General features: G+C 37.4%; 1 protein-coding gene across 1 annotated transcript; it reads left to right on the top strand.

The window, feature by feature from the left end:
- On the top strand, positions 1 to 815 carry LOC122407557 (sentrin-specific protease 1-like). The gene has a single exon (XM_043413858.1). It carries the CDS (start codon positions 18 to 20, stop codon positions 759 to 761), a length of 744 nt encoding a protein of 247 aa, XP_043269793.1. The 5' UTR covers positions 1 to 17; the 3' UTR covers positions 762 to 815.
- The last annotated feature ends 14,399 nt before the right edge of the window (positions 816 to 15,214 follow it).

The raw sequence follows: 15,214 nt of genomic DNA, 5'->3' as shown, positions 1-15,214 counted from the left end.
TTGAGAAACTAAAAAAAATGGTGAACATGGAAGAAAAAGGGAAAGACGAGAATATCGGAACAGAAGAAAAGGTCACACACGTCGAGAGAGGAAAACAGAAAGAAACAAGGGAAATCAAGAAAGAAGATAACTTCTCGAAGGAAGAAAAGAAAGATGCAAACAAGAAGACTGAAGTAAAAGAGGGAAATGAGGGTCAGACGATAAAAGACATAGATTTAGAGACGCTAGAAGGAAAAAGATGGCTGAATGATGAAGTAATCAACAGATATTTGGAATTAATCGTAAAGAAAAATAAGAAAACGTACGCTTTTGGGACATTTTTCTTCTCGAGACTATTATCGGGGGGTTTTACGGCGGTCCAACGCTGGACAAGGAAATTCAATATTTTTAATTTCGACCTGGTTGTCATTCCTCTTCATCTAGGAGCCCACTGGTGTCTTGTCACTATTGATTTAAAAAATACAACAATAAACTATTTCGATAGTTTGATGGGTGACAATCCAGAATATCCAACAATCATTTTGGAGTATTTGATTAGGGAAGCTGCTAGCAAGAAGCAGACCTCATTCAATCTAAATCAATGGTCAATTAAAATAAAGAAGGATATTCCCAGACAATCAAACAATTATGATTGTGGGGTATTTGTTTGCTGTTTTGCCGAATACGAGGCCGCGGGGCGTAAAATCGATTTTTGCCAAGCAGACATGGCTGCTAAACGCCAACAAATAAAAAATTGCTTAAAAAACGGAAAAATAGAATAAGGATTTCGGACTATTTTCTTTAACAAATTTATTTATTTTTTATTACAAGGAGTACAAAGTTTACATTTGTTATTTTCATAATTAAGTTTATCATTGTTATTATTATCATTATTGATGTTATAAATCAAACAAAAATCATTGTTTTCAACACAAAACAAACGAACAAACATTGTTCAAAAGGAACAAATAAGCAAATAAACATTGTTATTATTATTTTTGTCATAAAATTTCCGGTGTTTTTCTTTATTTCTGCGTTACCTGAAAATAAAAAAGGGAGTATTATTATTATTATTATTATTATTATAAATAAGCGATAAAAATGAAACACAAAAAGCGCTACTTACCTGAAATTTTCACCTAAACCTGAAAGAAAAAGAATATTATTTAACTAAGAAAATTTTACTTACCTCGAAAAATTAAGGGGGAGAAACAGCGAAAAAGGGGTAATCATTAAGGGGGTAAAATGAAAAAATTCGTAAAATGCCAAATAAAGAGGGCAGCAGTTGTAAAAAGTAGTAGGGATAGAAAAATGTAATTTCCCTTTCCCCCAACCACCAACTCGACTCATCACGGGCCACCAGAGGGCAGCACCACCGAGCGAGGAGTGGGGGAAGCCAGAGCGGTATAAAAGCAGCCGAGCGGAGCAGTGTTTCTTCAGTCCACATCGAGACGAGCTACAAGCAACACCTCGAGTCGAACCTTCTACCAGCTCACACCCAATTGCCAAAACCATCTCAAAATGAGAATCGAACAAGTCATTCCGGGAGTTCCAACACCTTCTCCATGGCCAGCGACTTGGGAGGGCGTTCATGACGTCAAGATCTTGGAATTTCTTAATCCAACCAACTTTTCGTATACAACTCCTTCAAAATTTGAAGAGCTGCGTATTTTCGAAGAAAAATTATTCATCGAACTCACAAATGGAAGACACGATCAAAGGGTGTCTCTAAAAACAGATCGAATGTACGCTGTTATAAATGGTGACCGTGCCTGTCGTGGGAGATTGACCAACGTCGAGGATGAAGAAGCTACCTTGATGCTAATTGACCGAGGGATGACGCTCATGCATCCCGTTGATGAACTTCATAATTTACCATGTCAATTTGCCAGCGTGCCACCTTTCTGTACAAAGGCATACATCACCAACATTAAACCGTACATTGGGGATCGATGGGATATGGTTTGCAGCCTTCACTATCAACGAAAGCTAGTCAATCAAAGGGCAAAAGTCAACATCCTCAGGGATCATCCAACCCTAGATGGACATGAGGTCGATCTTTTTATCACTCCACACTACGTCAACCTGCGGGAAAGTCTCATTCAACGTGGATACGCTACAGAAGGCGAATATGCATTTTCGCTTCGAGATGACATCAAATGTGCAACACCAGAAGAAATACAAAGACTGGTAAATGGAGAGCAACGGCAGGAACCTTTCGATCCAATCGAGGCTGAGCTGAGGCAATTAGAACATCTGCAATTTATGGACTTGGAGGAAGAGCAGGAGAGAGAGGTCGATTTTTGGAGCGACTAATCACCATCGAGAACTCCGCTGAAGAAACAACATCGCTGTCATCTAGAGCCAAGCTGAAAAACAATCAAGATCATCGAGCCTGCAAAACTGCAAATCATCAAAATCATCATCATCTTCAGAAGATCATCGCCCTGTCCTCCCACTATCCCAAATCAAATTTCATTTTTTAGTTATTTTTTGTTGAGAACAAAAATCAATTTAGAGTCTCAAAATTTCTTTTTGTTCTGGGGGGCGTTGAAGCGAAACACCGACTCAAGAACTTTATTTTATTTCAACGACATGGCACGCACGCGTGTTTACACCGGCGGCCATGTTGAAAAACTGTCACTTCGCGAAGCGGCGCTCGGGAAGCGAGGCGCTCAGCGTTGCCAACTCAATTTCGATTCCACGAAATTCCCTAGATTCATGAAATTCTTTATTTTATTCAATTTTAATGAAACAAACCTTTTCTTGTTCGGAAAATTGACGCGGACTATTAATAAAACATATTCTGAATAAACGGGTGAAAATTTCAGAGTAAAATTATTTAAAATTTTAAGAAAACTTTTCGTTACAAGTTTGAGTGTGCACAATGCGCATGCGCGATGACCTACTTTCATAGGCACGTGCAATAGGCGCAGTCACGAGCAAATAATTAATTAAAATGAAATAAAAATGTTATTGTTTAGAAATTTGTTAGAAATCATAACAAAATAATTGAGAAAGATACGAATTGTGCATAAAAACGATAAAAATTGAGTTTATTAAATTTCATTAAATTCTCGCACATGCGCAGTGTGACTGCAGCTCAACTCAGCCAATTGGGACCCACGCGGGGGAGTTAGCGCACCAATCAGAGAATTTAGAGTGGGAGTCCCGGGTTTGAGATTAAGTCGCGCAGCAAATCAGAGAGAGGGACAAAGTCCAAAAGTATTATGATTATTATTTCCTTTGTTTGAAAGGGTATAAAAACCCGAGCACAGAAGCTCCGGTAGCTTGTCTCGTCTCGAATCTCGCCACGCTAGGAGCCAGTCACGTCTCGAATCCCCGAGAGCTCGACTCGCATGCCATAACCAAAAGCCAGTCTTGCCTCCGGATCTCGCCGCGTGAACTCGCCATAAAATCGAGAATAAAGAAACATAGAATTTTCACCCATTTCAAAAATAGCTCTAAAAACAAAGAGCAAAATAACATCGCTATTATCCCACTCGGAATTCAAACAGAATAACACCTTTCCTCTCTCACGCTAAGAGGGCCGGGTTCATTCGATTTCGTTTGAACTCAAGATTCTTAGGTGAGAGTTTCCGATCTATTCAGGAGGGCCGGGACAGTTCGATTCCGTTCTGTCTCAAGATTCCTGGTAGATTTCCAATCCTTTTTCTATCCAAGAGGGCCGTGGCCGTTCGATTTCGTTCGGTCACAAGATTCTTGGGTAGGACTCCTACCTTTCCACGCCAGAGGGGCCGGGACAGTTCGGTTTCGTTCTGTCTCAAGAACTCTGGGTGGATTCTTTTCCATCAATGAGTCATTGTTTTCTGAGTGGCGATTCAATTAATTCTCTTTTAAATTCATTAAAAATTATTAAAACCAAGCAAGTTTCTTTATTCTCAAGCTGGACAGTTCCAAATCAGCTATTATTTTTCAAATTGAACTAACAAAATTATTCAAAACGAGACAATTTCGAGTCATTTATCATTTTGAGCTAAATAAATTATTCAAAACAAATTTAACTCACTGAAAACAATTTATTTGAATTATATCGAGTCAAAAGAGTGAGATCGATCAGAAAAATCCACTCGAACAATTAATTTGGATTGTATAGAGTCAAAAAGTGAGTTTCTAAAAATTATAGCTCAATTATCAAATTATCAAATGATCGAATTATCAAACAAAATTAATTTATCAAGACCAGCGTTGGCGAGAGAATGATTGTTATATTGAAAAATTATTATTGCAAGCGAAACTATTAATTGTTATTATTCTAATAAAAGCGAGCGTAAATTCATGCGAAGTTTATGATAATTAATTCTGCGAAAATTATTCTTTTTACAAAGAAAAATACCGGAAATAAAATTTTACATGCGATTAAAATAAAGCGAGAAAAACTCAATTTCAAATAAAAAGCCTTTATTTTTGTAATTTGGTTTAAAACAATTAAAAATTGAATAAAACATTTGTCATTTCAATCTAATTTCATTTTACTTTTGTTTTTCCTTCATGCCCGCTCATCTTTATTATAGAATTGCTCGAATCTTGGCGTGACGGTGTGCATAAGCACAAACGTACCGTCACAATATATATAAACCATGTGTCAGTTTTCGATCATCGTATAAACAAACAGAGTTTTGACATTATGGAATGCGTGTGGGATAAATAAAGAAAACTTTCGTCATCTCACGAAGTGCATAGTACTAAAACCTGTGGAATGCTAAACTAAACCGGTATAAAAGCAGTCGCGTAAATGTAGTCTGTGATCTGACGTGTGTAAAAAAGAATAAAATAAAAAAATACGCGGTGCATGTCGACGAAACTTTTTAAGATTTCATTAATTCGTTTGACTGAAAATAAGTTTATCATTTATATCATTTGTAAATAGGTTATATGATATCAATACATCGATACGCATATCCGAAACCACCCGAGACTTGTTTTCATACTGCACGTAATTTTGACAGGTGAGGTTATGATCTCCAAAGTGCTGTTGTGTGCGGACTCTAATTAATAAATGAAAATGGTTAGTGAAAAGTGGTTAATATTTATTTTGTTAAAACTTGTGGTATACTAAACCGGTATAAAAGAGGCCGCGTAAATGTAGACTGTGTGTGCGAATACAAAATATACAAAATGCGCGATGCATATGTCAACGAAACTTTTCAAGATTTCATTATTTCATTCGATTGGAAATAAGTGTCAACTGAGATAATCTTTCAATTAAACCAGAGTGCGCGGAATATTGTTCAGTGTAAATATATCTTCAGTTGCGTGATTATATATAATGTGTAATTGTTTTTGCAAGGAGTCTGGTGTAGGTGGTAAACGAAGAATAAGTACGCCGGTGGTGCGAGAAAAATAGTGAGGAATTTATTGTTCCGCTGTTCTATCTTAAGTACAGTATTTGCCCGACAATTAGTGCGATTAAGCCCGATGATGAAAATGGCGAGTTGACCCGGTGTTCGTCGAGCACGTGCGAGACGAACAAGATGGACGACCGAAGCGTGCTCGTGAGAAAGAACCCGATGATTTTTTGAGATATTCCGTTAAAAATGAGTCCGAGAGAATGTTCCGTTAAATGCGCAGAGTCCGTGTAATGATTTGAACCGAAAATGAATAAGAGAACCCGAATTTGATACCGAAAACTGGTGAGAAGGTGAGATGCAGTGATTAGCCGTATTGCACGCTTCAGCGACCGGATCAAGACTGAGGCATCAATCATGGAGATCGATGATGAAGCCCCGCGCACATGCGCGGTGTGCTTCCCCGGTCCCGTGCTAATTACTGCCCAGGAGGTGGCGACGCCCCCCGTGAGCGCGTGAAACGAGCACCCGGCTGCTCTAATTGCACGCGCCCAAAATGTCAGAACCCGCGAACTGGCGACGCCAGCGGCGGAGCGCGAGAGCCCGGCCCGAATTCTCTCGCGCTACCGTCGAGGCCTCCCTTAATCCTGAACAGTAATTATGTAGGTTATATATACGAGTTCCCTTTGATAGCTGTGTGGTAACGAACCGGCCGGGGTTTGACGTTACGAAGTGCGGGACATATGTAGCAAACGTTCGCATAGTTAGTGAATAATATAAATAAGGCAAATCAGTTTATCAAAAATAGGTCTGGAAGTTGTAAGAAAAAATGTTCGTCAACTTATAACGTCAAATTTTCTTTTTGCGATCTGAAATATTATGGTTGATAATTAATAAAACAAGAACACACGGAACTGTTAGTATATATAAGGTGAGAAACTCCAATCGAATAAATGTTTTCTAATTTATTTCTTGTGTCATCATTATTTTTGAATATTCCCATATTTTGCTTCCTATTGAGTCTGGCTGTGCTCTTTCCAATCCTTGTTTTGACTCCATCGGTATGCAGCGGATCGATACATATTATTAATTGGTTGCCTAATATGTGTCCTTTAATTTTCGACCATTTCTTCATGCTGATTGTGGTAACCTGGTTCAAGTGGTTTCCGACTATGATCATTATGCGCACATTTTGTATATCAGATTCTCAAAACAATTTCTGGTGTTGATATAAGTGTAGTTATACTTTTTCCACCTGGTCTGTCGAGTAATAAATTTTGAAACTTGTTCCAAAAAGTCTTTGGATGCTTTTTTTGCTGATAATATGAAAAGTTAAATCTTCGGAATGCGGTAGGCAAACACAAATTTTGACAACAATACTTATGAAATAACGTGTATGTTGAGTATTGCTATTCTGCAAACTGCAAATGTGGAATTATTGGTGAAAACATTCATTACGATAAGTCTACAGTTGCTCAGTTTTGGATGCGATTGAGTATAATGCCTGCCAACATCATGGAAACCTACAGAATTTCTGAATGTTATGTGCGCTATGTCATTTTAATGTAACATCATGACTTCTAACACCCTTTCACTATAATACTATATATTTGGATCACTGAAATACAGCAAAAATCTGCAAACTATAAAATTTATATACTGTGCCATTCATTTTACTTTTTGACTCTCACCGTAACATAAATATGAAGTGAAAAATTCATTAGAAAAGTCTTCAGTTGCTCATTTATGGATGGATTTGAAATTGCTGTCTTCCAAACTAATTGCGCAGATACATTGAATCGCAGCAGATACCTGCGAACTTTGAAATTTCTGTGGATAAGTATATGTGCTAGTATCACCCCCTATCTTTGATTATAGTAATATGGAATGGAACTTGGTTCGGCAAGTTTTAAAGTGTTTCTTTTCAAATAGTATTGAAGTTTGTATTACTGCGGTATGGAGCGAATACTTTTAAACTTTTATATTTTTGTGTCGCAGCATGTGTGCCAATCATTTTAATTTTTTACTCCAACCGTAACATGTAATCAAGAGACTCGATAGAGTCTCGGGACAAGTACATTGACAGCTCTGTCGTCTGCTGGCCTGAGGCTCTCGCCGAGACTATATTTTCTCTGAATAAAACGATTCGCCGTGGTGGGGGTAAAATTGGCATGCGATTTTCTTTAATTACGAAACTCATGAGTTCTGTACGGCTTTGAAAATTGAACTTTCAGCTAATTAAGAAGGTCTCTGTCGAATGAGCCCAAAATCAGCATGATCGGTGTCGTAATTGCTGAGAAAAAACTTTGCACGGGCTTAAGATTATGCAAAAGTTACTAACACATTCGGGATTCGACGTATCTTTATACGCGTATTCTGACCGCTACAAGCATAGGCTCCTTGGCCCCCATGATCACCAATCCCCGATGAGAATATTCTTGTTCCAACCAATGAGCAATGAAAAAAATCCTGGGCCAATTACATCAAAGTTTGAAATGGCATGCGCAAGCATATAGCATGTGCATTTCAGTTCTGACTATGAACGTACATGAATGTACGTAGCACATATATATTTTGGACGCACTTTAATACATCGCGAGTCGCCATTTTAACCAGGGTTGTCAAGGTCCATGGTTGTAAGACGGGATTTTGGCGGCGATTCTTCTTATTCCGGCGGCGTTGTTTTGCCGCACGGAGTGCAGAAGTAATCGCTGCCGAAAATTCCGTTAGCGGAATCGATGGACGTCGAAGTGTCTTACCCATTGCCTCTGTACAGAAGAAATTCAATACATTAGGACAATGCATAATTATACACTGGACACAACAATTAAGGGTATAAAATAAATTGCAAATTTTTAGATAATTTTCAGCGGACTGTAACTCAGGAGAAAATGATCGCACAGAAAATTTAAACAAAGCAAATTGTAGCTTCAAGTATCCTGTTTCAGGACCTATATTTGAAATTTCCATAGCTCGAACAGTTCATAAGTAATTCTAAGAAAATGATCGAAAAAAAAATTCACCAAATTTTTTCCCCATTTCAAAACGATGCACGGGCTTTAAAAATTTTTTTTCAAATAATCTTATCGTGATGGTCTTCTAGGAAATTTTATTCCCTTCAATTTGATCTGTTAACGAGCTCTGTGCGATCGTTTCTCGCGGAGTTATCGTTGATCAAAGTAAAAAGTAATTTTTGACTTTAGTGATTAATTACTTGAGGAATAATGATCGTACAGAAAACGAAAAGAGGGTTTTGTAAACTGCGATCGATCCTCTATAAAACGCTATGAAATGTGATCCATGGAAAGAAAAAAATTATAGTGATAATGTTAACTGAAAAAAAAGTAAAAAATGAAAAATTGAAGGATTTTTGAATAATTGTGTATAACTTTGGATATAACGGATAAACGAAGGATATCGTCGGTAATTTTTCAACCTTAAAGTGTCTTGAAAAAAACATCTTGAAATAAATTTTTGCAACTTACTGTAAAGGATCTTGACAAATTTGGTTTGCTCTAAAGCAAACGTCCCCTGGTGCCTACCATGATAGTTCACCTTCGGAGCCAATCTCTCGTGCATCACCTCCTTAAGCATGAGGCTCGCACAGACATTGGCATCCGAACCCCCTAGGTGACTAAGGTAGGTGACCTGCAATCAAAAATGTTCTGTATACAAAGCAAAGTTATCATTTTTACAATAAAACATATAGAGATTGAGAAAATTAGTGTCTTCGCGACATTTCAAGTGATTAATAAAAGAACTTACGACATCGCGATGCTCCTTCGCAGTCAAAGTTTCGAAAATCTCCAAGTCTCGTACTTTTTTGAGGGGGAGACAGGCAGGCTTTTCAGGGTAGTCGGAAGCCTCCTGCTCCTCGACGAAGTCGCGGATGGAAACCAAACTTGCCATCACCTGGCCAAAGCTTTCTTCGCAAAAATGCCTTAATGATAAAAAGCTTTCGTCCCAGTGCCGAAATTTGGCTTCAATCAGCTTCTTCGTTTCCCTGGAAAATGGGAAAATTTATTTTTTATTTCTGTACTGCAACAATATTACTAAAATGCGATTACAAAATAGTTAAGACAGCAATACGATATTTGTGGCCCCAAGTTTTAACCATGCAGTCTTTATATTTTTCCCAAAAGAAGACTTTTTTCAAGAATGACAAAAATCTAAATTCGGTCTTTAAGGGGGTGAAACGGGGAGTTGAAAGTTGATGCTTTATTATGTTTGTGGTCCCTAATTTTGACGATGTAGCGTACATATTTGATCGAAAGTCAGACTATTTTTTTAATATACCGAAGATCAGAATTCGAACATTAAGGGGGTGAAAGAGCGGTTTTAAAGTTGCAGCGTTTTTATATTATATATTATTTGTGGTTGCTAATTATAACCATGCAACCATAAAATTTGACGCAAACTTTTTCAAACAAAGATAATCGGAACTCGGCCTGGGGGGAAAATGAGAGTCGAGAAGTTTGGGTATCATAACAATATCTGGAGTTCCTGATTTGTTTTGAAAAAAAAATTTTAATTTAACGCGTTCCCTCATGTGTGTGGAATCGTTAGGCAGGCGTGGAGCACTTTTGAATATGTGTGCAATCGTTGGGTGGACGTTGAGCCCGTTTAGATGTGTGTGGATTCGTTGGGCGGGCGTGGAGCATCTTTGGGTGTGTGTAGAATCTTCAGGCGGGTCTGGAGCATCTTTCTGAAGCAGTTTTCCGAACATATATAAATTTTCAACAAATTTCTCCTTTATCTCCGAAAGCACTAGTTCCATACGAAAAATGTATTGAACAAAAAATGTCTACTTCTTAATGGCTTATACCTTTTATCTAAAACATTTTTCTCTAGCGCCAATAATTATCACAATAAACTCGAAAAACACTGGAAAAATAAAAAATTTAAAACCTCTGTATCATCCCCTTAAAAGCCGAATTTCCATCTTTTTTACTCCACAAAAAAGTCTTATTTTTTCGGTGAAATATAAAGACTGCATGGCCAAAACTTGGGGCCACAGATATCGTAATATCCCCACAGATAATCATACCTGACTTCCTTCGACAACTTTTTTATTTTTTTGTCGACGGATTCCGCCGCTGATTGCCAGTGTCCCCTTTCATTGTCACCGTCACCGTCTCGTTCTGTCTCGTTTTCAGGGTCATTTCTGTCTTCTGTCCCGTTGTTGTCATGTCCTGTTCCGCCCAAATTGTCAGCGTCTGTTCCGTCATTATTGTATTCTGTCCCGTCGTTATTGTTATTTGTATCGTCTGTCCCGTTATTGTAATTTTCTGTCCCGTTGTTGTAATTTTCTGTCCCGTTGTTATTTTCTATCCCGTTGATGTCATTTTCTGTCCCATTGTAATTTTCTGTCCCGTTGTTATTTTGTCCCGTTTGTGTCTCTCCCAAATCGTCTGTGTGTTCTTCCATTTTTTTTTTAGGTCTTCCAGGTGAGTCTGAAGACTCAGCTGCGATGGCCTCCTTCTCTCCTCGATTTCATCAGAAGACGTTGAGGCCTGCACCACCATTTGCGAGAACCACCCAGGGGGTTGGGTGGTTCGCGATGGGCGAGAGGAGGAGGGATTCGTGCTAAAAGAGAATAAATAAGTAATATCATCGATCAATGAAAAAGGACACTCAAGAATGATTGTTTTTTTGCTTAATTCGGCAATTACGATCTTGTCATCTACTATCTGGATTGTTTGCTAATTAACTTATTTTTTACTCCTAAATGGCCGATCCTGATTGATTTAATCATGTGTGTTTGTTTTTCATAAAATTATACGAGCTTCATCAGGTTTCAAATGAATGCATTTAAAAATTTTTTACAAAAATTTTAATTTGCTCCGGGAAAAATATGTTGTTTTGTTTCGAAGAACTATTTGTGAATCAAAATTTTATAAAAAAAATATTAAAAGGTCCCTCGTACTTTCAAGAATAATTCATTTGAAACTTTATAAAACGCTCCCAAAAAAGTACTATTTTTCATTGTTTATTCATACGGTTATTCATACGATTATGTTCAAATTTTCAAATCTTTGAAGAGTTCATCAGCATTTTATCTCCCAAACTTTACGAAAATGCTACGGAGCACCAATTTGTAAGAACCAATCCCATTTTGGTAAGCAATCCAAGAGGTTCCTACTTTCACCCCCACCCTGATCGGTTAAAAATTACTCTATACGGGTCACTTCAAAAATATCGAGAGCGCTATTCTTCAAGGTGTCGTCCGAGCGAAAAGTTGATTGCATTCCCGGCCTTCATTTTATAATCTTCATTTCAAGTTTTGATATAGTGATTGTGATTGGAAACTTTGGGTCAACAGCTACGAGACACTAGCTATCGCCACCAACATTCATCGCCATCAGTGAAGTTATCGATTTGAATCTCCGTTCAAAGGTAAGAGCAAAAACAACCCAATAATCAATGTTATTTACTAAATTCCTACTGTTTGATCGTCTTAATTTTCAACTTTCCATGAGCCGGAATTCACTTTTTAATATCTCAATTTTTACCCAAAATTCTTAAAAAAAATAAATAAAGAAACATTTGAACGTTATTGGAGGCTCTCAAAACTTTTTTACGATTCCAATTTTGGCGAAATAATTTTCCCACGAAAATCTAACATATCAACCCGCAACACAACACGAATCTTTTTTCTATATGCAGATACTAACGATAATTCGAAAAAAATTGTAGAAAAAAATGGAGCAAGCAAGAATATCGATTTTTTTCTCAATTGCCGTGATGTTCATGCATTTTATATTACGAGCTTTTGAGACGGCTGTATCGAAAATTCAACCTTCATCAACGGGGTGTTGGGAATGATTTTTTTTGACAAAATTCGGCATATCTTTTTTCGACAAGCGATAGATATAATAAAAAAAATGAGAATTTAATTTTTATCTTTTCTTCAATTTCGCTTGAGATCAATGTTTAAACCAGCATTTTTTTAGGTTCTCCGCTAATTATTTATCCATCGGGTCATTTTAGCATTTGAATTTTTTTAAATATAAGTAGTAAGGCTATACCAGTTCTAACTCAGGGATCTCAGGGGGGAGCGGGGACGGGGGAGCGCGGGGACCGTTGCGGGGCTGCATGGTATGTGGAGGGGGAAGGTTCTCGGACAGCGGGGGTGCGGCGGCACTTTGATGACAAAAGATTGCCGCACTTCTCGAATGACTGATTTATGTTTCCGGTGTGATCATCAGATTGCATTGGACGGAATTTTGTGCTCTTTCCAAAGATGATCTCAATTATCGGACTCCGTGACCTACGATGTTTGCATGTCACACTAATGACAAATTTATGTGTTTTGTGTTACATTTTTTTGTATTCTTGAGGTGGTGCAAGTTCCGACAAGATTTCTGTTTTCAAAACCAGTTTTAACCGATGGGCTCTTAGGGGGAGTGCGACAACGGGGAAGCGCATTGCGGGGGCTGCATAGTGTGTGGAGGTTCTCAGGGTAACAAAGAGGGGGAGAGGGGATGCAGCGGTCCTGTTTGCGGCATTGCATAGACAAAGTATATTTTCAGGAATAAAAAGAACTCGTGGATGCCCCCCCCCCCCCCCTCGAATGACTGATTTATGTTTCCTGCGGAGTTTTAAGAAAAGTCAGTTGAGAAGAAAAGTGCTCTCAATTATTGGAATCCGTGACGGAGACCCCTAATGAGAAATTTATGTGTCCCATATTACATATTTTTACATTCGTGAGATGGTGATGAGATTTCTTTAAAAATGCACCTGCCCTTCCCTCCAACTTTTGACTTGAGAGATGTTTAGAAGAATGTTTTCCGAGAAAAAAAAAATGTTCACATTGGACTAGAAATCTTTACAGAGATGCACTCGCTCAATGACAGATTTATGTGTCCGGTGTTGCACATTTTTAACCTGCAGAGGCATTTCTCAAAAGGCGCAAGAAGGGATTTTTGAAGTCAACCGCACTTCCTCGATTAGATCCTGGGTACCACATTCGAGTTTCCAGAAAAGTCAAGATTTTTCCTCCCTCCTACTCATCCCCACCTCAGAAACGAAAAAACGCGTATATAAAATGAAACAATTTTGATGAAGGTTCAGACTCTGTTGAGACGACGTAACAGTTACATTTCGAGTCAAATTTCGTTCAGCGCATCATGTCTCTCACCGTCGACATCGCTACCGAGCAATTGCTGCGTATGCAAGCAACTCTCCTGCGGACGTTGGAGCAATTTTTGGTGTGGGAACACCAGTGTGATACCCTCATCGAATCGCTGGAGGAGCAAGTTCGATCGAAACGACCGCGACTGGGATATCACCACTCGGTCACTTCGCAAATCTTGCGTCTCGAATGTTTGAAGCAGGCAACACGCCAACGCTTCATACATTGGGGCGGAGGATTAAATGATCATGGATTAACATGGCGTGAAATTGACAGCGCATTTGAAAATCGCTTGTCAACCGGTGCTGTGATTAATCGTGATCATATCGACCCACGAAAGTTTCTATTGGATGCGTATTAGACTGGGCCAAAAAAATTGAACAATTTTTTTTCTTGACGGTACTCTGAAAATATTGTTCATGACGATAAAAAAAAAGTTTCCAGAAAGTTTAAGCTTTTAATAATAATATTAAGAGGTGCATCATTGCAGTTATTGATTTTTCAATAGTTGCCGCGTTTTTTGCATAAAATTCGGACTTAGTCAATTTTAAAAAATTTTTTCATCTCTTACCCTTGTAGGAAATTAAATTCCCCACAAAAAAGCTCTCTTAGTAAACTTTCGTAAGACGAGCCCATTCCTTGTAATCGAGCCTTAAACATTGGTATATTTTTTCAATTTTTTACTTTGTATTCGGGATTTCCAAAATGACCTTAAATATCAATATTTTTTCAAGACCATGGATTATTCTTAAGGGAAATTTAGTGCTCTACAAAAAAGGTCTCTTCACATTTTTCGATAAACTCACTCCTTTCAAAGTTATTTGATGTTAAAGTTAATTTTTAAAGTATTTAACCGTTTATTTTGCGTCAAACATAATTGTCTCCACTTGTATCATAAATTTATAACTCAAATATTACAAATATTTTTTTTCTGGCATGCCACTAAAGTTTTTTTCAAAAAATCAAAATTTATTAGGGTATTACTTCAATCAAAAAATTGTTTATCAGCAAAATCAATTTTTATTATATTTAAATTATTCTAATAGTAAAAAAAATTTGACTCATTTATTTGCATAGGTATACACTTTTATCTACGATATTCAATTTGCAAACTTTCATCATTAACTCTTTATTGTTCTATCTTTCTCGATCATAGTTCTGTCGCACTTCGAAGTACTCGTTTTCTACTGTTACGTTTGCAAATGTTCATTAGCAATGTTTATTGTCTGACCTTGAATGGTTGACGCTGCGAGGTGTCGCGGGCTTCACGCGAATCTGCTACCCCTACCCTTACCGCAGAACTGAGTACAAAGTTTTCCTTTATCCCCACCACCTAGTTTTTACCATTGCATCGTTCTAAGACAAAGCTCTCAGCGTATGAGTATTCCTACTTATTCATTTTTAATTGTGCGTCGTATTTTGAACATTATCTAATTAAATTTATTTTATTGTTATAAATTATTCTAAGTGAAATTTTCTTCTGCATTTCTTTACTTTGTTTAGTTGTGTTTGTTCGATAATAATAAGTTATCAGTTAACTATAACAATTTCAGTGTAGTAATTACTTTAACCCTAATTGTAGTGTCATAAATAATTAGTTAATTTCATTTTTGTGGAATAATTTATTATGTTACTTAGTTAAGTGAAAATCTGATTTTTTTACCAAAAGCGCTAATATGATAACGGAAAAAATTTATTTAATTGGTGTTCCCATCGAGAAAATTAACAACCGTAAACTTCCGACTGTTAACGAAGTTTTATCGTTATTTTTCTATCATCATAAAGTTTTAAA

The sequence above is a fragment of the Venturia canescens genome, chromosome 3 (genome assembly GCF_019457755.1).
Source record: "Venturia canescens isolate UGA chromosome 3, ASM1945775v1, whole genome shotgun sequence".
Classification (NCBI taxonomy): Eukaryota; Metazoa; Arthropoda; class Insecta; order Hymenoptera; family Ichneumonidae; genus Venturia; species Venturia canescens.
This window is presented reverse-complemented; position numbering and strand designations above follow the sequence as displayed.

Coding starts and splice junctions, on each gene's coding strand:
- LOC122407557 (XM_043413858.1), top strand. CDS start 18: ATGGTGAACATGGAAGAAAAAGGGAAAGACGAGAATATCGGAACAGAA.